Here is a 25,973-nt window from a genome sequence, read left to right on the forward strand (position 1 = left end):
CTTCTGGAAATCAAACGTGTCATTACGATGATCGTTGTACCACCGCACGAACTTGTTTCTCTCTTCGACGGCCATTTCATTTGCACCATAATACTTCGTTTCTGGAAGTGGTCCAATATATGATTGATTTTCTTTGGTGTTGAAGAAATGCGGGAAGTAGCCTTTGGTTGCGGGTAAATTGAACGCTTTTGACAATTTGCTTAATGCCATAGGTAGGAAGTTCAAAGAGTCAATGAACGTCAGATTATTCAACGTTAAACTCAGTATCTTGGTCCCATTTAATATGACGTCAGGTCTCCATTGGCATTGTTCTACCATGGTCTTTAGAATAAAATGTCCATCGTAGCCCTTCGAGTTGTGAGCGAGACAGAAAATCCTATTTATATTGGGACGACGTTCCCGCAAGTACTGGAGAAAATCATAAACTGGATCGTCTCCTTGGAAAATATGTTGGCGCTGACCACACGTACTGCAAGATGCTCGATATTATCGTTTTCAACACATGCATAACATACTTGTTGTGCAACCAATAAATTTGGAACGTGTCCATACATATTATCGTCAATATTCGTGTCCTGCATAGATTCTATATCGTAGAAAATCAATAAGGCTTTCTTTGCGTGCATGAGTGAAGGAACACCAGGTTTCAAGCATTGTCGATCAGGAAGCATAAAACATTCATGCGATCCTGGAACAATCTTCTTACAAACATTGCAAAAGATCTCATTACAATCATGAATGCGTTGTCCAGTATGCACAAAAGAATATACTCTGTAACATTTAGTACATTGCTTCACCATTTTGCATACAGGTTCCCCTTGATGATATGGAGCATTACGATGATTATTAAAACATTCTTCGCCGTAAAAATGACGATTGCAGTCGTTGCACAATATCGACGTTTGGTTCTTGTCGCATAGAGGTCTCTGTAAGCATTTTGAACATGTTACAGGACAATTTTTCACATGTTCATTGCGTTTACTATACTTTTTATGGCACGCCTCACAGTAGAAGTTGGTTGCAAAACAAGCAGTTAAGGATTGAATGATATCAAAGTGGCCAGCCAAACAAATCAAATTTATGGGAGTGCGATTTTCGTCGTTGGGCCCCTCGTACATGATGTCATGACCTGTGAAACTAGTATACACTGTAATTTTATATTCTTTGAGGTATGACTGGAATTGCCGAATTTCATTTACATTGGCACCATGATCCAAATTGACTCCTGCATTTGCACATAACGCATCCACTTCATCGTCCACAACACATTTCGATTGGTGTTGATATTGCCAATATCGTTGCACATCTACATTCTTGTATGCCTTCAGGCCAATAGCAATAACAAGGGCGTACGCCAAACACCTTGAATCTTGATTTCTTACACGTACAATCCCTCGTTTGCAACGTAACAATTCTTCGTTTTGAAGTACTCCTTGCCGCAAACCGCCGCCGTATCCACGTGGTATATCCACACGATGAAAATGAACGGTGAATGGCTCGTGCAGGAGAAATGCATTGCTACTTTGTAAAACTCTTTCGAATGAGGCCCACATTGTTTCCAGTGTCATGTTTCGGGCTTGGCGAAAACTCACCCAAAATGGTTTATTGGTGTTGCGTGGCGATATTACCGATAAACCAACCATCGCCTCATCGTCGACATTAGCTAATAAATGGTTCAGCATTGCTTGGAAACTGTTATGAACGTATTGGATAATATCGGTTCCTACGGGTGGTGCGTTAAATTGAATTTCGAGCATTCTACCTTCAATGTTAAACCGTCTATAATGACGAGTGATTTCATTACGAACAATAAAACCCGATTCGGCCATTGTTAGAAAAGGTGAAAACAAACAAACAGGTACGATAAAATATGTAATGTGGAAAAAAGGAATTGAGCAGTATGAATTTACTACAAAAGAAAAGAAGAAAAAAAATCTTAATCACTGATAAACAGGAAATCATAACATTCATGATAAATTCTTAACTAAGTAATTCGTGTAAAGGCCCTGAGTTTGATTCCCTGACGGTGGCGTTCAGAATCTCATTATTAAAGCACACGTACTAGAAATCAAAGTTAAAAAATAATTATGTTACTGAAATGTGTGTTTTATTGCTGTCAAACTCGAGACCATTACATCAGCATGTAACTGACCTACCATTCTATAGTGATAAAAAGAATGCATGAAATGAATGAATGTTTCAACAGTGCTGAGATGTGACAAAGTACGCGTAAGCATTTTTTCCACTCACAACGACCTTTAAATGATGCGTTTGCAAGTTGAAGAGGTTCATCAAACATTAACGTTATGCATACGTAATTGCCAAAACAAAATCTGTATAGCGTAAAACTTTTAACCAAATATTCATGCACTCTTTTTTTTCATAGTGGCTAAGCAGTTAGCGTAGATGCTTCTAACGTGGAAGGCCCAAATTCAATCCTCGGTGGGTTTGCTTTCCACGTCGGGGTGCTGTGAAACCTTTTCTGAAATGTATTATTCTCATGCGTTATCATACATTCTTTTCAAAACTAAGCTAAATGGTTGGCGTACACACGTCTGGCCTTGGTTCAATCCCGGGCGGTTGTTCGAATATCACGTTAAACTGAAGGGACGCTAAACTAAAACAAAGCGTTTGCAAGTTTAAGATATTCATCAAACATTAACGTTACGCATATGTAATTGTCAAAACAAAATCTGTATAGTGTAAACTTTAAACCAAATATTCATGCACTTGTGGCTAAGTGCTTAGCGTACATGTTTCTAACGTGAAAGGCCCTGGTTCAATCCTCGGTGGGTTTGCTTTCCACGTCGGATCGCTGTCAAGCCTTTTCTGAAATTTATTATTCTCATGCGTTATCATTAATTCTTTTCAAAACTAAGCTAAGTGGTTGACGTACACACCTCTGGCCCTGGTTCAATCCCAGGTGGTTGTTCGAATATCACGTTAAGCTGAAGGGACGCTAAACTAAAACAATGTTTTCAAAGGAATCGAACCATATTATTCTCAGGTGTAGTTTTCGAAATTCTGTAATGAATTCTTTTTAAAACCAAGCGCACACATCTCTGGCCATGGTTCAATTCCCGACGGGCGCTCACATTCAGCATTAAGCTGAAGGGCCGCTAAACCATATCATTTCTCGTGCTTAGTTCATGATTCGATCTCGTGTGTTTATTCGCGTTACTCTCACTTTCCCATTCCACTAATTCCACATAGTCTAAATATTTCGTACTAAAAGTAAAACATTGTATGAGTGATCCACCCCCACAAATATGAAATAAAAATTGTTTTCGAATCTTGTGTGAAAAATAAAATCTCACTGAACTTACCTCAAATTCAATGAACAAAAAGTCGGTGCAATGAAGCTTAAATGAAAACACTTTTAAAAGTAGACCTTCTTACTTGATAGTTGAGAGCGATGTAGGATTTGAAAAATGAAATTTAGATTTTTATTTAGGTCGTTGTGAAAACGATGTCATCATCAACCAATCAGAAACGAGGAAATTTATAAAATGACATCACAACGAACCAATCAAAACGTTCGCTGCTTTTATCATGAATCACGAACCACAACGATGTGTAACAATCGATCGTGACGTCATTCACGTTTCTCAATAGTTACAACATCTAGTATCGCAGTTCTGATCATGACATCATCCCAAAATGCTTTCTGTCAGGATCATGTCACTACCTGTCGTAAATTGTGACGACATTTCATTTTAATCATATTCCGGAAGAAAATGTCAATGTTTGCTTTTATTATGAATCATGCTGACACGTTCGTAGTAAAACTAAAGTAATACGATCCGCTGACGTTTGCATTTTCAATCATATGTGCTTCTACGTCAACACACAAAGAAGTCTATCAGCATTTTATTTTAATCCACGAACAGAAGCATTACATTGCCAGATTTATTATCTTAAAGTATAACTGTATCATTTTCAAGAACCATGGTTCGAAACCCACCAAGCACGATTAAAACCGAATTCATTCATAGCTAAGCGGTTAGGATACACGTCTTTGGTTTGAAAGACCTGAGTTTGATTCCTGGAAAAACATTTCTTAGGATTTTTCTTTTTAGTTTTCTAAAACTTGGTTTAAATTTCTAGTTCGAAAATTTTAAAAGTTTAGTTCGATAAAAAGTTTGATTTGAAAATTTTTAGATGTGATTTACACCTTTAGTTCGAAACTTTTGTTTTTAAAAAATGTTTTAGTTCGACAAAATTTTGCTTCAATCTTTTTAGTTCGAAATTTTTTTGAAATTTTTTAGTTTCAAATTTTTAGTTCGAATTTTTTTTGAAATTTTTGTTTCAAAATTTTTAGTTACAAATTTTTTAGTTCGAAAAAATTTTAGTTTAAAATTTCTTGCACCCTATGGAACCGTTTCGAAAAGAATCGGAGCAGTTTAGGTAAGAAAAATCTGGCAACACTGTTTCCATTAATGAAGCGCTTACTGAGCAATAAATCGCTTAAACCCACAACAATTTGTTATACGAAATCTACAAGCGACAAGGATGGACCCCCTCTTTCCTTCCAGAGACATAGGCTACTAATTCAAGGACAAGATCTCCACACGTAAACATATAAGGTAAGAACCATCATACCCATAAAAGGAAATGATAATATTTAAGGTGAACTTCAGTACATATCAATAAAAGGGAACAAAATTCCAAAATCCCGGTCTAGGGTGGATCGCCATCATATCACTCTGAATTTCTCGCATGGGCTGCAGCTAAGATCATGTGGCCTCTATCAACCAATCAAAATTGAGGTACCAAAACATTCATCTTACCCGTAAAAGGGAACGAATTTCAAAAAATCCCAGAGCCTAAGATCACATGACTTCTATCAGCCAATCAGCATCGTGGTACCAAAGCATTCATCTTACCCGTAAAAGGGAACGAATTTTCAAATATCCCAGGGTCTAAGATGATGTGATAGCTGTCAACCAATCAGAATGAGGTATCAAACTACTCATCTTACCCGTAAAAGGGAACAATTTTCAAAAATCTTGGTCATAAAAGAGAATGAGGGATTTTCCCCGCGGGGTGACTCATGACGTCATACCACGTGACCTGGAAATTTGAATTTCCCGCGTGGGCGGGGCCTAAAGTCACGTGACCTCTCTCAACCAATCAGAATCGAGGTACCAAAGCACTAAAAGGGAATAAATTTCAAAAATCTCGGTCATAAAAGAGAGTGAGGATGAGTCATTCGCGCCAACGCCGGGGACTACTACTGAGAACTTCATATTTTATATAGAGAGATTGTTTGCCCTTCCTTTGGAATCATAACAAATAATAGGAAACTCTACCAGATTTCGATTAATCACTAAAATTCTTTTTAACAATGTCTGAGTTTGTTACCACTGGTCAATTATTTTTCTTTCAGTTCTATGCCTGATACAAATGCCTCATTGGATTCGTTGGGAAAACGTAACAACGAAATAGGCTTTATTCTGTATCACAAATGACATTTATGAGGTATTAGCATAAAAGTTAGGATTGTTATACACTCACCAGCAAATTTATTTTGGTCACCTGCTCCTCTTTGAACGAAGTCATTGAGGTGACGTAAGAGCTGCATAGTACAGCCCAGCCATTCGGCAGACGGTGATACGGATCTCACTCGATCATTAATGTAGTATTTGTGCGTAGAACAGGGAAAGTAGGCGATATATCTGACTGCTCGCGAGATCGCTGGGAACAAACACCTTGGATGACATAGTGCGACTTGTCGGGTGTTCGAGAGCTGCCGTGATTAGTGTCCTCCAAAAGGTGGGGCAGGGAGTGAAACAGTACCAGCTGGTAATGTACACTCATGCATGTGGGCCATGTTTCCAATTGGCAATGGCATCTTTAGGTAGAACAACAGTTCTTGTCACAAGGTGTCGGCATTGTGCTGTAGTGGTTCAAGGTACATATTGGTGATTTTAAGTTTCTACAATGGCCTCGAAACTCACCCACCCGAACTTATCCAATTGAACACCTTTGTGATGTCATTCAACGTCAGATTCGAGCTCATCATCCCTCTCCGCGGAACTTACAGGAATTAAGTGACGTCTGTGTAGATGGTGTGCTATGCCTGCAGGCAGCTACCAAGGCCTCATTGCGTGCACCCCAAACCGCATTGGTGCTGTCATGCGATTTAAAGGTGAACATATCATATGTCAGATAGGCGGTTATAATGTATTAGCTGTCAGAGTGTATCTTGCACCTATTAATTAACAATTCTCGTTCTACAAAATGTTAAAAAATCACGAGAAAAACTAAAAATATATCGTTGCGCTTTAAGAAAAACTAAGAGTATATAAAAATACTTACTAAGTGTAATTCTTGGAGATTCTTCGTCTTCAAGTTGCAAGACATACGAGCACGTTTCTAAGACATCTGAGTATCCTCTTAACATTACGTAACTCTCAACAATATCAACTATATAACTCCGAATATTAATTCCTGTGGACACAGCTAAAGCAATAATGCTAGTTTCCCTTCCTAGATACAAAAAAGCAATGTTATAATATTTATTATGCTTTCTCTTAGATACAAGAGACAATAGTAAATATCAACAGTAGCAAATATTAACAATAGGGTCAATCCACGCTAAGTGATCGAGAAAAACGGAAAATTGCCGCTCGACCATCTCCAAAAAAAGTCTAATTTTTTCATGATTTTTTATCCTATATAAGAGTACTTCAAAATCACAATTAATGATTTTTTTCAACATCGTATGGCGAGGAACCGGCTGTTGCAATTTTGCGTTTTCTCGATTTCAAAGCGTTTATGTTGTTTTGAATATCTCAGCATGTATTTGTCCTAGCAAATTGAAAATTGCTGGACGTCTCCAACTTGTGCAGAGATAAAACTTTGATTTCTTAACATTTTTGCCTAAAACCACTTAAAAGGGGTAAAATAAGGGCCTATAGTAACAAACTTTTTGGACATTAAGGACATGTTTGGGAAGAGGAAGCAACTGACGTAGAGGTCTGAATTTGTGTGTGGATGTAGTCCGGGGTCATAAGCTCATATTTAAAAATTTGTAGACCTGTAGCTGCTCCCAAAGGCCTGAAAAAATCGTAAAGTTGAGGAATTATGCCAATTTGGCACATTTCACTGTCCAATATCTCCAATGGGCCTGGATTTAAAAATCTGAATTTTTGGGAATAGTTGTTCCTTTAGTATATCATAACCACAACAAAGCGCATTTTGTCTTTTTGGGCGGAAGGGGTCAAAATATTAAGGAATGATGTCATACTCTAGGAGGTGTTTTGTTCACAAATTCATCCGGAAATTCGTTGTTGTAACGTAAAACAAAGCAAGATGAATGGTTAGTCCAGTCAAGGTTCTCAAGCCCGTTTCTTTCCTCTAGTTGTGACTCACTGTCTTATCACACCCACAGCAGCACTAGTAAAGAATGCCGCTATCAGCAGAAGGCGAGAAAAGTCAAAATGTACACTTAACAGAAAGTCCGTAAGTACTCAATGCTCTTGCTGCATACTATATCAATGATATTTAATCATGTTTATTCTTGTTTTAACTGTCAAGTCATGAAGGAAACTGTTGTCCTTTCGTTTGATCTACGTTCCCCAGTCAGTGAACACACATTCACTGTAAACACTGTAGGTCAAACGAAAGGACAACAGTCTCCTGCATGACTTGGCAGTTAAAACGAGAATAAACATGATTAAATATCATTGATCCACTATAATGGTGCTCTGGTAGCCAAATCAATAGATGGAAGTTCAGCTTTCCGGGCTAATTTGTTATAAACAGTTTGTAGATGTGATCAACTCCTAGATTACTTTTGTTGTTTCTGTCACAAATAGTGTGCGTTGAAAACACCTCTCCCTGTACACAAACCTTTGCATCGATTACCCTTGACCAACAATCAGTTGAAACTGCTGCTGCTGCTATGCTGAGTAGCAGACTGAGGTGCTTTCGGAAGAGTCCCATCATAATAATATATTTAAACAGTGAGTTCGGCGAAGCAGATTGATATCCAGTAAGATCAATACAGAGTGATTCTTTATAGAGCTTACAATTTCAATCAATTATAATTCTTTATTGGAGCCACATACAGACTTGGTTTATATGTCATTATACTGCAAAACACTTTAAGTTTTTTGTGACAAATCCATAGCATGTGTGCACCTGCGGTCACACTAGCCACATCCGAATGAAAGTCAATTTCCTGCCAAACAGTAGCCAGCATTTCGCGGATAACGTCCGCGATGGCTGTTGTGATGCAATGTTTCAGTTCATTAACATTATCAGATAGGGGAGGGGTGTACACTTTATCTTCCATAACCCCCCACAGAAAGAAGTCAAGTGGCGTGTAATATGAATACCGTGGCGTCCAGGCAATTGGTTCACGACGATCTATCCACTTATCTGGTAACGCTGATCAAGATAACCTTACCTCTATCCGTTAATGTGGTGGGGCCCTATCTTGTTGCCACTACAAGTGGTCATGGTGGTCATCTTCATCTAACTGTGGAACAAGGAAGTATTGAAGCATATCAAGATAGGCGATGCCGGTGATGGTACTCTCAGCAAAGAAGAATGGTCCATACACCTTTGCTTTGGAAACATCGCAAAACACGTTCACTTTGGGGCTATCACGAACCAGCCCCACGTGCTCATGTGCAGTTTCCATGCCCCAAATACAACAATTGTGTGTGTTGACACGGCAAGAAAGGTGAAAAGTTGATTCGATACTGAATACCACATTATTGAAGAATGACTCATCACCACTAATGCGATCCAACATGGTAACACAGAATTCATGTCGGGTATGTTTATCTGCTTCACTCAGTGCTTGAACTAAAGACAGTCTGTATGGCTTCATGGACAAACGTCTACGCAATACACGCCAAACAGTGGTCGAAAGGATGCCAGTTTCTTGTGATGCACGTCGTGTAGATTTTCGAGGACAAAACTCTCCATAACTGCTTCCACCAGATCTCATTCAGGGTGAGCACCCTGTAGCCTTTGTGTGCCGCAAACATCAACCTGTTTCAACAAATGTCTGGTGCCATTTGTACTGTTGGTCTGCTCGGTGATTCCTTGCTGTATTGTGTGTGAAACTTACGCTGTATACTCGTTGCTGACTTCATTTCTTCAAACCAAAACATGCACTTAGCTCTTTCGGTACCAGTGAAAGTCTCCATTTTCAATGACTGACCGATGGCGTCGCGTGTGGTCAACTCCACAACTACTTTCTTCGTGAGTCAAACTTGAAGTGTTTTTCAGTATAATGACGTATAAACCAAGTCTGTATGTGGTTACAATAAAGAATTATAACTGATTGAAGCTGTAAACCCTATAAAGAGCCACCCTATATTTTGTCTCTGATCTCTCTGTACTGAATCTACAACTCACAGAGAAGTAAATCCACTGTGTGAGGGGGAGAATATGTAGATAACTGTAACAATGCATGACGTCATGTGAAAACCAAAGCCAGTGCCATTTTCTTGCAACAAAATCGAACTTTCATTGGTTCTTCCGCCGTGCAGACGATCAAAATAGCCTTCAAGAGCTTATGCAGAAAGTGTGTGTGTCAGGGGTGTCATTTCAGACTTTGCTTGGGGGGAAGCAAGAGCACCACAACATAAGACTTTCACATTTTGAACTAGTATATTAGTAGACAATCGACTAAAGTATATGTATTCCTGAAACTCTTCGGGAGGGGAATAATTGCCCCCTCGTGCCCTCCCTAAATAACGCCCTTGGTGTGTGTGTATCTTATCTGTGAGTCCCGCTTCAAGCCGTTCATCAATGATAATTGCTTCAAACTAGGGATGATCAAACTCATCCGGAAATTTATTTTCTGGAATTGGAAATTTTACTTTCTGGATTTCGGAAAATCCGGAATTCGGAAGAAATCCGTAATTTAAAAAATCCGATTTCGGATAAATTTTGGATTTTTTCCGACATCGGAAATTTTCCGAAATCTTTTTAATTCCGGAATTTTTCAATTTTATTTTCCGGATTCCGGAAAGTAAAAATTCCTACTTCAGACACTTATGTTTTCTGTTTTCTCCATGTTTTCTCATTATCATCATCCACTCCTATGCTCTAAGTGTTCTTGAATTATTTTGTTGCTTCTAGAGATTAAGCAATGTTGGTGACAGAATCTTTCGTTATTTTCTGAACTATTAGGCCTAGTTTTCCTCTCTCATCTTCTGCTTCGATTGGTCTTATGTTCCTTGTAGAGTACATCTTTCACTTCGTATTGTTTATTACTTATTTTTCAGAGTGCTGAACATTGTGTTCCACTCTACTTTATTGAACATTTTCTCAAAGTTTACAAATACTGTAAACTTTGTCGTCAACTGCCCATTTATGAAACGGAAACTTGCCTTAAATGGGAATATTTCATGGTTGCGTGAATTTGGAAAGGTAAAACATGTTAAATTCCCTTCATTTAACGAAAAATATGTTATGTGGACAACAGAAATCAAAATAAGTATTTTGACTGAAAATTTCAAATTCTGGAATGCAGCGTTTAGAAAGCTTTCAGATCAACTATCAGAGATTATATATATATATATATATATATATATATATATATATATATATATATATATAATACACATCGATATAGATATATAGATACTTCAATTAAGAATTATAAGAAAAATCTAAAAGTGAAGGGGAAACGCAGGAAGAAGACTAAATGTGTCATTGTGTTGGAAGAGGAGTGTAGACTACAGACTTACTAAAATGCTGTCAGAAGTTTAAACGAACTGCAACAGTTTGCGTTACACCGAAATTACACGCATATATTTAGTGTAGTTTCTGAGGCTAAAGCAGGGATGCAAATAAGCGAAGAAAATTTACTCGCCCAAGAATAAAGCTACTAGCACATCCCACAATAGAAATCATTAACTTACCTTCCGTATGATATTAAATACTCGCCGCACCGATGAACTGCAGTGGTTATTTGCATCCCTGGGCTAAAATGTTAGAGGTAAGTTGAGTAGCTAAGCAGTAATGTATACGGAAAACTCTCCTTGACTATTAGAAAATATGAAGATGACGTGTGTACAGTACTTTTTTGTATTCATTGCAAATTTCGCGTGTATTAATTCGTAGTAGAAATAAACACTGTAAATTGAGTGAGGTACATTCAGCAACTTATTTTACCTCTGTATGTTCATTACATGCATACAGTTTTAATTCATAGGTGCATCTTTGTTAAACGGAAACCTATCTTTAACGGACATTTTTGTGAATCCCATTTCATTTCGCTAGGGACAGGTTTTGCTGTACTACATAGCTTGATGTTTCTATTTGATTTTTTTCTGTCAACCCTCTGGTGTAAATATTGATTCCTGTGTTCTGGTATTCTCTCAGAAACCAAATTCACCATCTGCTGGTATTATTTTCTCTCGGTTTCCGGTCTTCTATTTCTCCCTGCTGATTAGTGACTAGCGTGGGTCCCTTTCATGCACGAGATATCGGGATTAATTACTGGTATGAGAGCATCTTATGTAATACAGTGGTTCAAATTCCGCTTTAAACTAGAGGTCTCATCCTGTTTATCCTTCCTACGGACAAAGAACATAAATATAAATAAATCAGTCAACTTGTCTCTTACAGATTGTTTGTCATGATGTTTTAACCCTATAACGTGTAACATGGATCAAATATGACCCAATGGATATTTTATCCTACATTTCTTTTAAATTATTCTTTGCACAACGTTAATTTTCCGTTTCATATTTTATGCGAATATTTACCACCTCCAAATTACAGGTTTAAATTTTACTGTTCTGCCATTTATCAGCACTTAAGTACTTATATATAAACACTGATGTCCATATTTTAAGCATAATGACTGTTCGAAAGTATAGGGCACGAAGAACGTAAAGAAAAGCCATCAAAACAAGCCACCATATCAACATATTACACATATAAATCCACGAAACAGGCCCCACTTGCAAGAAAGCACGGTAGCAGAAAAATTGGGGCAAACAAAATGCAGCTATTCTCTTTCCAAGTGATAGTATCTTGAATAGTGTAATAAGAGTTACGAATTTTATGAATGATGGAAAAAAATAGTGAAAATTTCTAGTGAAGAAAGCTTTACACGATCTTAAGAGAACGCCATACGACCAATCTGAAGATGAACAATCTGGAACTATTACCTTCTGAACCGCGATGTATACACAGATAAGAAAGAAATTATTTGTAGTGATGTACCATCGAAAAAAGAAGCTCTCAAAGCAGAGATTTTATTTATTGTTCTCAATAAAAGATTACGTTTTTAAAACTCTGTATCAGAGCTTTCTAACTTCGGTGCCGCGTGATTCTGTTTGTTAGAAATTCAGAATATAAAACGAATGAAAAAGTTGTAGAAAAATAATACTAAATTTTCTTCCTCCATTCAGCGTATTAACTACGAATTAAGATATTGATTTCTACAGTTTTGTGCAAGTAGTATTCAATGATGCCTCTACATGCGTTTGTTCTTATATCTTTATTACAATAAAATTTATGTTTTTAATTAATATCAGTGAGTGGACGTCGTGTAAAATTGTATGTACTAGTAGAGTGTTGTCATAAGGAAAGGGTTGAAAAGTATTGTTCTACATCATCATAGGGAAGAGTATCCTTACACTTCAAAATCATATTTTGGTCGGCATTGAAAGATATCATACTTTCTATTATAACAATGGAAAATCTCAGATGCCAATAAAAAGTAAGTAGATAAAAGAATTTCCCACAGAAAAGGCAGAAAAATCTTCCAAAAAATTGCATGAAGTATAAAATGTGCGTTTGCAATGAATATTTTGTTGCATTTGTTGATTGTTAAAAGTGTAGTTTGTTACTGTCTCATTTGAGGAACCAAATATTTATATCATGGTACTTTCAAATACAAATAATAGGCATCTGTACGAGTATTCTTAAACCTTTTTGAGAAATTGTTTTCAGAAATTGTAACATTGCTATAAAGAAACATTTTGTATTAATTAATACGTATAGTTCGTATTTTTCACTGTAATTGCAAACAAAACCTGTAGGTTTCCTACTTTTCAGGTCTATACTTTGTCAAAACTTGGATTTGGCTATGACTTCTTCTGTTGTCTCCTTTTGTCTGTATTTTCCAGTGCCTCAAGTTGTTTTTCGCTTCCAAAGAGCCTTCCTGTATATTTTTCCATAGTTTCACTTTATTTTCAAATATGAATTTTCACTCTTTCTCTTTTAGCATAACATTCTTTGGTCTTGCTAGTTTAAAGCTCTTCCTAATATTTTTATAAGACACATCTGTTCGCAATCTTTGAAATTGATCGAAATTGGAAATTGGAAAATTTGGAACAACAATATTAAATCTAAATTTATTTTTGCTTTATCTTTTTCTAGGAAAAATGTGGCTTAGTGTAAAAATATTAATAATAAAATACTTAAATATAATACTTAAATATAATACATAAACAAAATTGCTACAACCATTTGCGAACGAATGGTTGTCTAAAGTTAATTTTTATCATAAGCCTCCTTCCTGAACTTGCATGAATAAAAAGCAATTACTTCAAATAGTCGAGTTGATAATAACATATTTATTCAAGAAATATAAACAAAACTATTATAGTCATTTCTGAAAAAATGTCCCTAAGTACTCACTCATCACTAAAGTGTCCTTCCTGAAGATGAATGAACAATCAGTGCGACACTATAATGTCATTAAATAAATATTAATTTAATAACCAACCATAATATTTGAAGCCTTATATTGGAAAATTGCAATTTTAGATTTTTGATTATAAGTAAACTATACTTATGGATTGTAAAAATAACAATAATATTGCTATTTTATACAGAATGAAATTACAAAGTATCAACTGTAGTATGTCGGATTTAAATCCTTAGAGTATTGTGACAATACTTAAAACGGTATGGGCAGTATGTTTTGTAGGTCTACATACTAACGGATAGACAGTTGTGAACGCAAAAACCACGTTATCGACTTTTAGCAGTCACAAGATAAGTTAACCCATATAAATATTGATTTTAATTCTTTTATTATTGTTACTTCCATTTTCGTGATCACAATATTTTCTTTATTCTTTGTGATTACTCGAAAGTGAAAAAATACTGAACTTGTGCAAAAAATAACACGTTTCAATCACTTATTGCAGACAATATTCATACTAATGCTTGTAACACATAGAAGAAAATATTAGAGATATACGTATCGCTACAAAACTACGATCTCTGACACAAGAAAATGTCAACTAACTTAGTTATATAACATGCATGTTTAAAAGAATGAAGAACTCACTGTTTAAACATCATTCTATGGTGCAATATTTCTTACATATTCAAAAGAAAATACTAATATCTACAATAATGCAAAATCTACAACTTTGCAATAATATAACTTGCCTTCATACGGGTAAATGAAGCTCAAAACTAATATCAGATTGTAGAAACAAAACGCACATTGGATCCACAATAAAAGAGCTTCCATGCAACTATTAGACGAATAGAGAGCAGATGAATTTCTGTCCTATGAAGAAAATAGTTATTTTGTTTTATTGATATATATGTTGATATAGTGGCATTAACATTCTACATAACAACGATGATGCTTATGACGTTGACAATAAACATACATACTAGTCGTATAATAATTTCATTAACCGTGCGCTTGTTAAAAATTTAATATTAAATAGCAATTTCAGATTAAATTTAGATACATTCTATGTACTTTTAATTTACAAATTATCATTATTATTCTGTTCTCAATTATTAATATAAATTGAAGCATTCCACCGGATAAGGCTGAATGGCAAATTTTGGAATGTGTTGAGTTACCAGTGAAATCAGGTTGTATGGCGTCTGATTCATACATAGAATCTATTCACTCTTAAGGAGAGATATTGCTCAACCACAGATAATGTGAATGCATAATGCTTTATTTGTTTCTTCCTTGTAGTCCTGAAACATGCTAAAACTTTTCTCCTTTTGTTTCAAATTCACCAAAACGTTACATACAGCGTTATTTGGTGGAATGTCTCAATTGTTTAGCATTGATTTTTCTGACCAAACAAATTTTAATTTAATCTTCCTAAACTTTTTGTCGTTAAACCTTAAAAAAAACTAAGATTAACAATGCTAATTTATCATACTTATTTAGAAAACATCCAAATTTACTAGTGGGTTGGTACGATTTAACTTTCAAAGTACAGTTTAAAAGAAAAATAACGTATGTTAGTCAAAGAAGCCTCAAGCTATAGCCATCCACTTTTGTCTTGCTTAGCCAACAATTAGATTCCGCAACGAAAGGAGTCTGAGACTCGAAAAGGTCGTCAATCACACTTGCGGCAGTGCTTGATAATCAGGGAAGTTTTCCTTCCCAAGAAGTCATCAAGATACGGGAATATGTGGTAGACAGTGAGAAAAGTGTCAAAGGTATATGGTACGTAAGGAATAGTGTCCTACTGCAAAGTATGGAGAGAGTGCGCCGTCCTTTGAGTGATATATGAGCGTGCATTAGAATGCAAGGACAAAATATATGTTTCCCATTGTTGAATGCCTGCAATGCATGTCATGAAGTTCAGCTCTGTAATCTTCCGCGTTATAATTTTGCTTCAACATGATGAAACACTTCCACCATGCAACGAATAACACCATGAGTGAAAACCACACTGAACGTTGATCACGATAAAACAATTATCGTCACCGATTACAATTCTCGTAGCAGTTCCATTTTTCATTTTAAAAGACACCGCAGAAAATTTTCCCAGTTATAGACTTGAGCACCTCCTTGTTGGTCGTGTCAACTTCTGTGGCTGCAAATACCCCCCGAATGACAGTGGTGTGGTGTATGTTTAACTTGTCTACAAATCGCACAAACACTTTTCCGAAGGACTGCTTCCACGGCGTGTCTGAGAAACTCATCAGAACCTGGTGTTAGTCGGTGATAGCAGTGCTTGTTTTTTGTGTGTGCATTGTGTCACTTAAAAGAAATTATACAAACTAATAACTCAGGTGCCTTTATTCATCTCTCCTGGCCCAAATGCATTGTTGATGGTTTCCGCGACTAATTTCAAATTGAATTCGTAAAGGAAAACCACTCAATATTGTCTGTTGTCCATGCTGCACTTTCACATGAGCATGCTCAAAAACACAACAATGCCTTCTGAGTGATTGGGAGCTTCTGCTTGTTTTCTGAACTTGGACAGAGTTTGTGACATCATGTTGCATAACAGAGGCCGGTATTCCACTAGAAAGACAATTCGCATTTCAATCGCTCCAAGTCAATACTTTAAAATAAAGATAAACGAACTTTCGTTTGAAAAATGTAGAAAATATGGAATAAGATAACAAGTTTATTGATTCAACAATGTGAATATATGCAAATTAATGTTACTGAAGAAAGTTATATGTAAGAAGTTCAAAGAATGTTACAAAGTTTGTTTGGAACTCTCACTAACTCTTCTGTGACTATAGAGTACTATTGATATATTAATATAATGTTTATGAGAAACTATTTATATATAGTGTGTACATGCTGTGTATACATTTTAAATAATTTTAAATATATGTAGATCAGTTTTGGAATACAGTATATGATATCAAATGTAATTAGAATATTTTTAAACTACTGTAAAAGAATCACTACATCTAGAAAGAAATTTTCAAGAGTAAATTTATTTTCAACTTCATAAAGCTGATTCAGTTTAAATGTAAGAATCATTCAAAACATTCTATCTTTTGTTAACAAATAGGTTATAATTTTCTGGCTGAATCAGAAATAACTAACTCTGCTGTTTCTAAATCCAAGAAGGATAAATTAACAGTACTTGAATTTCAAGAATTATATCAAAATATTTAAATCAATATGTATTACTTCGTAAACGGAAAAGAAGTTGCACATTATTTATTTTCTTAAAGCAAATGTACTTTCGTAAAGGTGCCAGGTACGTTTTATATTTACTTTTCCAGGTATGTTCATATTTACGTTGCAAATTAATTTCTTCCGTTTTCGTAAAAAAAAAAAATGTACGAAGATCAGTTTAAAGGTAACAAGCTATCCACTGTTGCTCCGTAATAGTTGCCATTAAAGAAATGAAATGTTGTAGGATTAATCCTTCATCCTTTAGCACCTATGGTATGTCCAATTCTTATTCCTATTGTATATTACATTCAATTTATAGTGATCGAATTCCTCTACAAATCCGGAGAAAACTCAGCAACATCAATTCACAGGCTATGGGGATAATGCAGTGAATCGAAGTAACATCGGTGTGTTGATGGTTTTCGAGGTTTCTGCGTTGTGATTACAACATCCAGAATGAGCCAATGTCAAGCACACCGTCAATAGTTACAACTAACGAAAATCTATCAGTCATAAAAAAAAACTCGTCCAAATAAAACTGATTTAGCACCATGAGATGGATCATGGACCACACGGATATTATAAAGAATCTGTATTAATACTAATCCAATGATTGGTATAGTGAACATTTTGTGCTTGCTGAGTTACACGGCTCATAAGAAGCAAAATTATCCAAATCAGGAAGGACGTGCGTAAGATCTTTTGCAAAATTTCTCTGAGATTGTTAAAAATGTCTTCGTTGGATCATTTAGTGTGATGAGAATTGAATCATCTCCATGGGAAACAGTTTTGAGATGACAACTAGCTCATTGCATGTGTCCAAAATGACCAACCTCAAAAGTGTCGTGAACCTGCATTAATGATGACAAATGAGTGACAAATTTAGTGACCGTTCTAAGCGATTAAATTACCAATGCGTTCCCTTACAAAATGTTATTTGTCTTCTACTTACCATTACGGAGTTATGGCGTAATGTGCGTTGCTTTTTGACCGATCTTTGAAATTCAAAATAATCTCGGTTCTGGATACTTTCAGAAAGGGTTTATAAGTTAGAGTGAAGAAAGTATTTTTAATTAGAGCTGTCACCAACGTAATACAACTAAATTTCGTATTCAGTGATAAAATGCAACAGATTGGGTTCTTATTTCTTACCTAACTGGCACCTCAACCTTATGATTAAGAATAGTTTGTTTCCAGCATCTTAGTTTTTATTTGTCAACGCCGTCTTGAATCATATCGCATTTTGGATCAATCGTGCCATAATAACATACTAAGTATAAATAACACAAACTATAGTGAAGACGTGCATATTTCTTATTTGTGGACTTTGGATAATGTTTACCAGTATTACTGTACCACATAATTGTCTGCTTTTTTAAAAAAAAAAATCTAAAAATCTGGTAACTCCAATGTTCAACTAAGCTCTTTGCCTCATGTTCAATAAAAAATGTGTATATGGTTCATAAATATTATTGACAGCATATATAAACTCTATTTACCAAACATTTTAAATTAGATTAGAGGTAACCATACCTGTCGTCTTTCGAAGTCACGTGCAAGTAATCTTTGAGTCTCTGAGGCGCGAATAACGCTCAATCCTCGTAGAGTATCATTCAGTTGGGATGCCAAATATTGGCGAGCTATTTTCATAGAAAATAAGTAAGTAGCTACATTATACATTTTATAAAACCATTATATTTTTCTTTATATATCAGCTTAATTTTCGATAATGCTTTGACGACGTGCTAGCATAGTCTTCTCAATTATAATTTTCTGCTGACAAAATTCTATCAAACATTTATTTTTACATTGATACCTGTTCTTCCACCATAAAAATATTTAACTACAATAGTGATTGATTCACTATAATAATGAATATTCAATTATTAGTAAGCCCATAACTACTCATATAACACTTAAAAATAAAAGAAATAAGATATAGTTACTACAATGTTATAAAGGAAGGCATCCAAAAACAAACAAATAAGAGCAAAACTTACTTTGATCTCAATTATACTATTAACTATTACGATCATACCTAAAAAGCACGTTAACTTATTTCCAATGTTGACAATTGTCTGAAATTAGCTACTTTGTTTTATACCGAACTTTCCGTGCTTGGTGATACCTATCGCTTCAATCAAACTATATTTCTTAAACACGGTTCATGAACTGTTAGAAGTACACAAAACACCTTTCAAGCTTGTGCTTCATAAGAATAGGATGCTGGTCATGAAGCATTGCTTCTCAATGATCGCACAGATTGTTCTTATGCCTAACAAGTCATCAAAATTACTAATTTCCCTAACGTGATAAGGACACTGATGAACAAATCTTTTCAAACTTTTGAAGCTGCTTTCATCATATGCTTTCTTGTAGAATAAATTGAATATGTGATATTAAGGTAGTGATTACTTTAATACAAATTACAGAGTTAATGAGCACAATTGTATTGTTATTAATAAACTTATATGTGATCTTAATTCAGATTCAGCTTTTACTTTTAGAATATAGAGTTTTTTTTTTTTTTTTTTTTTACATGACGGAAATTTCAAAGAGCTTTTAGAAAATTTGCATATTGGACGTAAAAGTGTTTTTAAAACAGATGACGTTTAACATCCCAAGAATGTTTGAACTACTAGGAAGCATTAGAGGAAGATTATCGGATAGAATCTGGTATAATACAAGATTCAACATTAAGTCTGGTGAAAAACCAAGAAGGTAACGCAAGAGACACTCGACTGAAAACCGAATAAAGTATCTCGACTTGAACCTTACAGTGAACATATGAACATATCAGATTTACGAAGCCAGCTTTGATAAAATTCATTAGGATCATGATATTTGGTACCGTAGTTTATTTAGGTTCTTGAATACCTTCTAAAGCATTTTTTCTTACATGAAAAGTGTCATAGACTCACATATATTTCATAATTCGTAGTGCTTTTGAATTCTAATGATTTCACGTTTTGAAAGCGCGAAGAATTCCAAATCTAAATTAAAAGTACCTATTTTGTCTGCTAAACTCACCTAGCTAAAGATAGACGACAAGAAATATTGCTCAACTTCCGAACGTGTACCTAGATAGTAGTTTGACTAGTTAACAATGAATGGGGATTTTCTGGTGTATAATTTAATTTTAAAATTATTTCATAAAGTTAATCTGGTTTGAATTTATGTTTAAATTGCACAGCAAATAATTGTAACTAATTCATTAATAGCAATCAGTGACAATACTCAATTAAAATAATGAAAACTTTGATATTCACGGATTACTATATCCGTCCAAATAAAGAATACCGTTATCCTAGATCCTTTCACTATCCATTCCTAATTACCAGAGAAAACGAATAGTTTCATGGAACATGACTGATAAATAAACGTTTACTTAAGATGTCCGATGAAAATCATTAGAGCCGTTTTCGAGGAAATCGCCGTTTCCAATTACTCTTCAGCATGGGCGTCTCTGGCGGGGGGACGGGGGGACGCGTCCCCCCAATATTTTGAAGTGACATGATCTAAATTCCGCTGAGATACTAGCAGTTAGATCATTTCCTTTGATGTCCCCCCCAAATTTTACATGCCAGAGACGCCAATGCTCTTCAGCAAGCAACCCTAATTTTACAGTGTAGATAATAGTTACAATGAGAATTACGAATAATTACGAATACGATAGTTACACAAGAGTCCCATACAAGAATTATACAAAAGATAACTACACAAGAATTACATAAAAGTCTAAAATTTAGTTTTGATATCATTAACGTACGTCTTGTAAGTCTCTGTACATATCGAAAGTATCAGAATACCTGACACCAATCTCTTAACATGCAGTGATCATAAAACGTATAAATCAGCTAAAATCTTCAATTCGTTTTTCTTTCAAGACTTCCTTGACTCATATTTTGCTCGAAAGTACCAAGAAAACTTCACTTTCTTACTGATTATTTAATTTTCGAAAAGAAGCATTCGAAAACGATTTGTAATATAAAATAGTTTAATTTTAATAAAATTTAAACTTACTTACGTACTTGTGGTTTCTAATCTTCGGAAGGATACAATTGTTGAAGAACAAAATCGACAAAGTCTTATCAGACCCACCATGCATAAGGATGGAATAATCATCCAGTAATTACAGGCACAAATTAAAGCAAGATACGATATAATAAGGAATATATGCTGAAATATAGAAAAATACATGCCATGCTCTTATCTGATTTTTTCTCATATCACAATAAGACATATAAAAGACAATAAAACTTCGTATGTTAACCACCATCTCGGTGCGGTCCTGGGTTCGATTCCCCATTGGGGGCACTCGATCGAAAAAGTGTAAACAGCTTTTTCAGGCCAGCCATTCTGAATGAGGTTTTGCTGGTTTTTCCTCATTCACGCCAGGCACATGCCAGGGTGGTACCTCACATATGGGTCCCAGGCCGCTTTCTTCCTTCCCTTTTCTCTGATCGTGTGCTCGCTGAAGGACATCATCCCGCAAACGCGACGGGTTACCATGGTCATAAATGCCAAAACCCCAGAAATCTAATCCCTAATCCTAATCACCACCAGTTCAATTGAAAAGTGCAAATATTAGCAGAAAATCAACTAATTACTTTAAAATAGAACTATTATGAATTGAAGTGTAAGCACTTCTAATGCAGTAATTAATTACTATCTACCTATTACTTTTTATTTTATAAATAATATATAGCAAAGTTACTTCTGCAATATATAAAAATATCACATTTAATAAATATATATCTAAATCCCATGTATATTATGATTTGAACTACGTAATTTTGACGTAGTAGTTGCTTACAAAACTCTAAGACATTCTGTATTCTATTCCCTCTCTCCTATTTGTGGTGATAGATGGAGATAAGGTCGTCACTTACAGAAAATAAGTGAAATATACATGTTATCTGTAAATAGCGAAACACCAAAAGTGGCCATGTTGTGCGTTTATTATAGAAGCAGCCACATTCAATATGTTAATTGGAAGCGACTACCAAGAAATGGAACGAACAAAGACGCGTCCTATCAATTCCCTCTTTTTCTCTTTACAACTACCGTCAATCTATCTTCAATTATCGTAAATTTCCTGCAAGCTTCCCAGAACAGTCGCATAGTCAAAGAGCTTTCATATGTCTATAAACCCGCCTGGACTGATTACCGAATTTCTTGCAATATAGAATATGAATTGGAATGCATAATGGTGCTAGTCCGTTCGTACATTCGATGACAATAAATATAAAAACAATAAGCTTTTAGCACCGTATCCTGTATACTTTTGGAGAAGTTGCTTTCAAAGAATCTGTTTTTCTTCTTTTCTTCCTTAGCTTTATAGAACATCCGAAACATGCAACAGTAAAAGATGATCTGAAATGATTTTTCAAAGAATTGAAGTTCACGTCCAAGATGTAGATATGAATTTATCATTAATTATCTAAGTTATTTGGCTAAAACTAGTGAAAATAAACTTACCATAACAAGCTCAACCATGGCAACGGGGACATGATATTTAATAATATATATATCATTCTTCGAAAAACTCCACAATTTACCTGCAATCAGCAAAAATACAAAAGTATTTGCCTTAGTTCTTGATAATACAACGGATATATCAACAAACACCATTTACGCTATGCTTAAATAAAGTCTGCACATCATTTAAAAAGTTTTGTGTTCTTATCCAAGGTAGAATGTACTCAAAAGAAGATTGTATCTTCTCGTTTCTTCCTAAGCTTTGTTACAAGTTCATGGTTATGTAATCTAATATTTTCTAGAATTTGAAGTGGTAAAAACGCTTTGCAAGTAACGTGAATACCAGATTTCTTTAAACATTATTTTATTTTATCTATTTCGTATATATATTTGTGCACACACAGAAAAATCCGTTCTCCAGACAGCGGTATATTGTACAAATATACGGAATCCTATGGCTTACAATAGAAATCAGTACATAGGGACTGCCCTTAGATGTTACATCATGCCGTTGCAGGAAGTCTGACATCTAACAGTTTTTCGTATATCACATGCATATACTTATGTTACCTTCCTCAGCTATATGTTATATACGTCCATTTGTATGTGAGATCCTGACCGCCTACATTGTTTCATACGGAAAGTACGTATAGATGGAACACTTATACAGAAAGTATTATAAAACATGCGTTTTCAGTTATACGTCTGCTGTACATTAAGTCCAAAAACTACAGGAATTACACATGTAACCTATCTTTTTAAGTACGCCACCTACAATTTTTTCTCAGTGTAAAAAATGATTATTCAATCAACTAAATGTTATGAATATTTAAAGGTTTAGCAGTAGTCCAATGGAATTAAAATACCCTTTATTCTATGTATCGTATTATCGTATGTAGAAATGGATTCAAATTAAGGAACGTTATGTTTGATTAACTTATTATTTATAGAATGTTATGAAACAAAGGAGTTTTGTACGTACGAGCAACTAAAACGCAACAAAAAAGTACTATTTCTCATTATTCTAACTAATATTGAATTTCCTTACCTAATTTCCAAAGTGGCAGTTTAAAAATCGTTGATACAATATATTTTTGAAGTTTCCTAGTTTCTTTGAAAAGAGCGTAGAAAGCAATTCCTGTTCCAAAAAGTGATGACAATAACACGCCTCCGAACAGACCAGAAAATATTGGAAAATCATATGAATTTCCTTCTCTGTGATATCTTGTCTTTTCCTTTTCGTTCCAAAGCCTGCAAACACGAATAGTATCAAAACAAATCAGAAAACCAAAATTTAAAAAATACAGCCTAATATCTTCATCTGGAATTCCTTCTACAACATACTGTACTGAAATTCGATATTTATTAGATTTTCTAATATACAATAAAATTGATTTGGAATACCTGTAAATTGGGATGGAAACTGCGCGAGTCTTGCTCTCGGCTTCATGACGTTAATCATACAAAATTATCCACTTAGATTGCAATTTTAGATTTCAGACTTTAGGTAAGTAAATACTTAGAAACATCATATTGAGCAATCGTCCTATTTACATAACTTATGGACAATGAAAAGACGTTTATGTTTTATATCTTATGTATAAGATGACATAATTAGTTTCCTAATTTATTCCACTAATTTCACAAATTAAGTGGTTTCTTTCTAATATAGTGGAATATTGTGCATATAAATAGCTTATCCAAAAGCCTAAATATCATCTCATGCTATTTTCCAAATGTTTTCTTACATTTTAACATATTTTTATAAATATCAATACTGTATCAATAGCTTCAAACTCATTTCACATGGAACGCCAGTAGATTACATGTACCTATTTCCAGTACCAATTATATTAAATGATTTCCGAACAATTCTTACACTTTGAATATAAAATAAGATGTCATATTAGGTTGGTGTCAAAGAAATACCCGCTTTGGCATCTGGTGGGAAACTCATCTCAGTAACATAAGATAGCGGTAAGCTAAGATCATGCGCATAATGTCACAAACTCAGCGTCTAATGTCACAAGACCAGCAAAGAAGCTGGTCTACCTATGCAGACAGCAGGCAGTGCGTTGTTGCGGTCGTGCAGTGGGTTGTGCGTTGAACAGGGTCGTATGAAAGTGCATCATGGAAAACATGCAATTCCAAGTAATTCTTCTTCACGAATTCAAACTTAATATTCTGCACAGGAAACCGCAAAAGCGTTAACAGTGCATTAGAGCCCCAAGTAGAAAATGAGTACATCAGTTGCTGTTGGTTTGTCAAATTTTGTACCGGTTACATAGCATTGCAAAATGAGTCCCGTGGGTATCGACTAACGTCATGTTCGGATGAGCTCCCTAAGAAAGGTGAAATCATTATTGCAGATGGTAAGTGCTGAGATCCATGAAATGTACTACAAACTTATCTGCAAACATCCAACAATAGTTGAAAGACATGTTGTACTCATCTTGGATGACAAATTGCCCACATGACGCTCAACGGTGCATATTCTCCATAAATTACAGTAAGAAACTGTCATATCTGTCACCGATAACTACTTCTTCTGGTGTCATGGTCAATTCTTGGTACGAAAGATTATGCCTGATAGTTGTGTGGTGCAATATGCAATTAAGCAATTTATTTGGATGCAATATTGACTTATTTGCATCGCAGAGTCTTGAGTGCTTTCACCATAGAATCCAGTTGTTGCCTGAGGGATGGCAAAGTGTGTGGTTGCAGACATCAACTATTTCGATTGACCAGGTATTGTGCTTTTCATTTTTGGGTCTTCGAAAATGACGCACCACGGACAGACATTTCATTCATACCAATCTAATACAATGGAAATAATTGTGGGGGACGCTGATCATTCACACAGCATTCATTCAGTGGAATCTTAGTGAATTATCAACAACCTGCTTGAGAACCAGAGCTTTAAATAAAATGGCTTGAAACACTATAATTTATTTCTAGACGAAAGTTATATTTTCCCTTAAGAAACTAGGAAATGCAAGTCATATTCAAACCATTGTTATCATTCCTCATATAGAGAACAGCTTCTGTTATTGGGCTTTTGTTTTATTAATGTAGTCGTTTTAGTGTACCGAACTACTTGAAGCATTACAAAAGAGGTCTGTATCCCAAAATGTTTAGAATTAGAGGCCATACGACTATGGAATAAGTGAACGAAAAAATAAAACGAATTTTTTTTATCGAATTATATATAATCTTCCTGTAAGAGTTATTAAAATGAGGGTGGAGTTTCTTTTGTACACAAACGAAGCTCCAACATCATTCATATTATTGTAATCCTGCGTTCGTAAACTTACTTAGCAGAAGAAATTTTGGGAAGTCCATACCGCTTCGTAAATAGCTTTACTCTGAAATTTACAATGATCATTATGCGTCTAAAGTTGTACAGTGTGGTCAACTTCATGAGATTACGACTGGAACGTGTAAGGGTACGCAGCATTTCCCTTGCAACTATTCTAAAACTTTCTAAAAAACATACTAAACCATTAGTTATGTTCGATTTCAGAAAAGCACGAAAATATTTAAAGAGTCAATAAAGAATATTGAACCAACTCAATACCGTACTGGCACTCTTGTTGGAAATGTTACGTTTCTGGAACATGAGAATACAACATTATTATCATCTGTA

General features: G+C 35.0%; 2 protein-coding genes across 2 annotated transcripts in view; both read right to left on the reverse strand.

The window, feature by feature from the left end:
- The window catches only part of LOC145693459 (ATP-binding cassette sub-family C member 4-like), a 46,548-nt gene extending 22,975 nt beyond the window's left edge, over window positions 1-23,573 (reverse strand). The window contains exons 1-6 of the mRNA XM_081769468.1: window positions 23,376-23,573; window positions 22,328-22,407; window positions 20,878-21,025; window positions 18,380-18,486; window positions 14,389-14,512; window positions 6,322-6,492 (exon numbers count right to left, since the gene is read on the reverse strand). Of these exons, the coding sequence (XP_081625594.1) occupies window positions 6,322-6,492; window positions 14,389-14,512; window positions 18,380-18,486; window positions 20,878-21,025; window positions 22,328-22,345 (568 nt within the window). The 5' untranslated portion in view covers window positions 22,346-22,407; window positions 23,376-23,573. The remainder of the gene's footprint in view (window positions 1-6,321; window positions 6,493-14,388; window positions 14,513-18,379; window positions 18,487-20,877; window positions 21,026-22,327; window positions 22,408-23,375) is intronic.
- The window catches only part of LOC145692489 (ATP-binding cassette sub-family C member 4-like), a 149,097-nt gene continuing 146,648 nt past the window's right edge, over window positions 23,525-25,973 (reverse strand). The window contains exon 15 of the mRNA XM_081767798.1: window positions 23,525-23,578. Coding sequence (XP_081623924.1) covers window positions 23,525-23,578 — 54 coding nt within the window. The remainder of the gene's footprint in view (window positions 23,579-25,973) is intronic.

The sequence above is a fragment of the Thermobia domestica genome, chromosome 8 (genome assembly GCF_964235325.1).
Source record: "Thermobia domestica chromosome 8, izTheDome1.hap1.1, whole genome shotgun sequence".
NCBI classification, from domain to species: Eukaryota; Metazoa; Arthropoda; class Insecta; order Zygentoma; family Lepismatidae; genus Thermobia; species Thermobia domestica.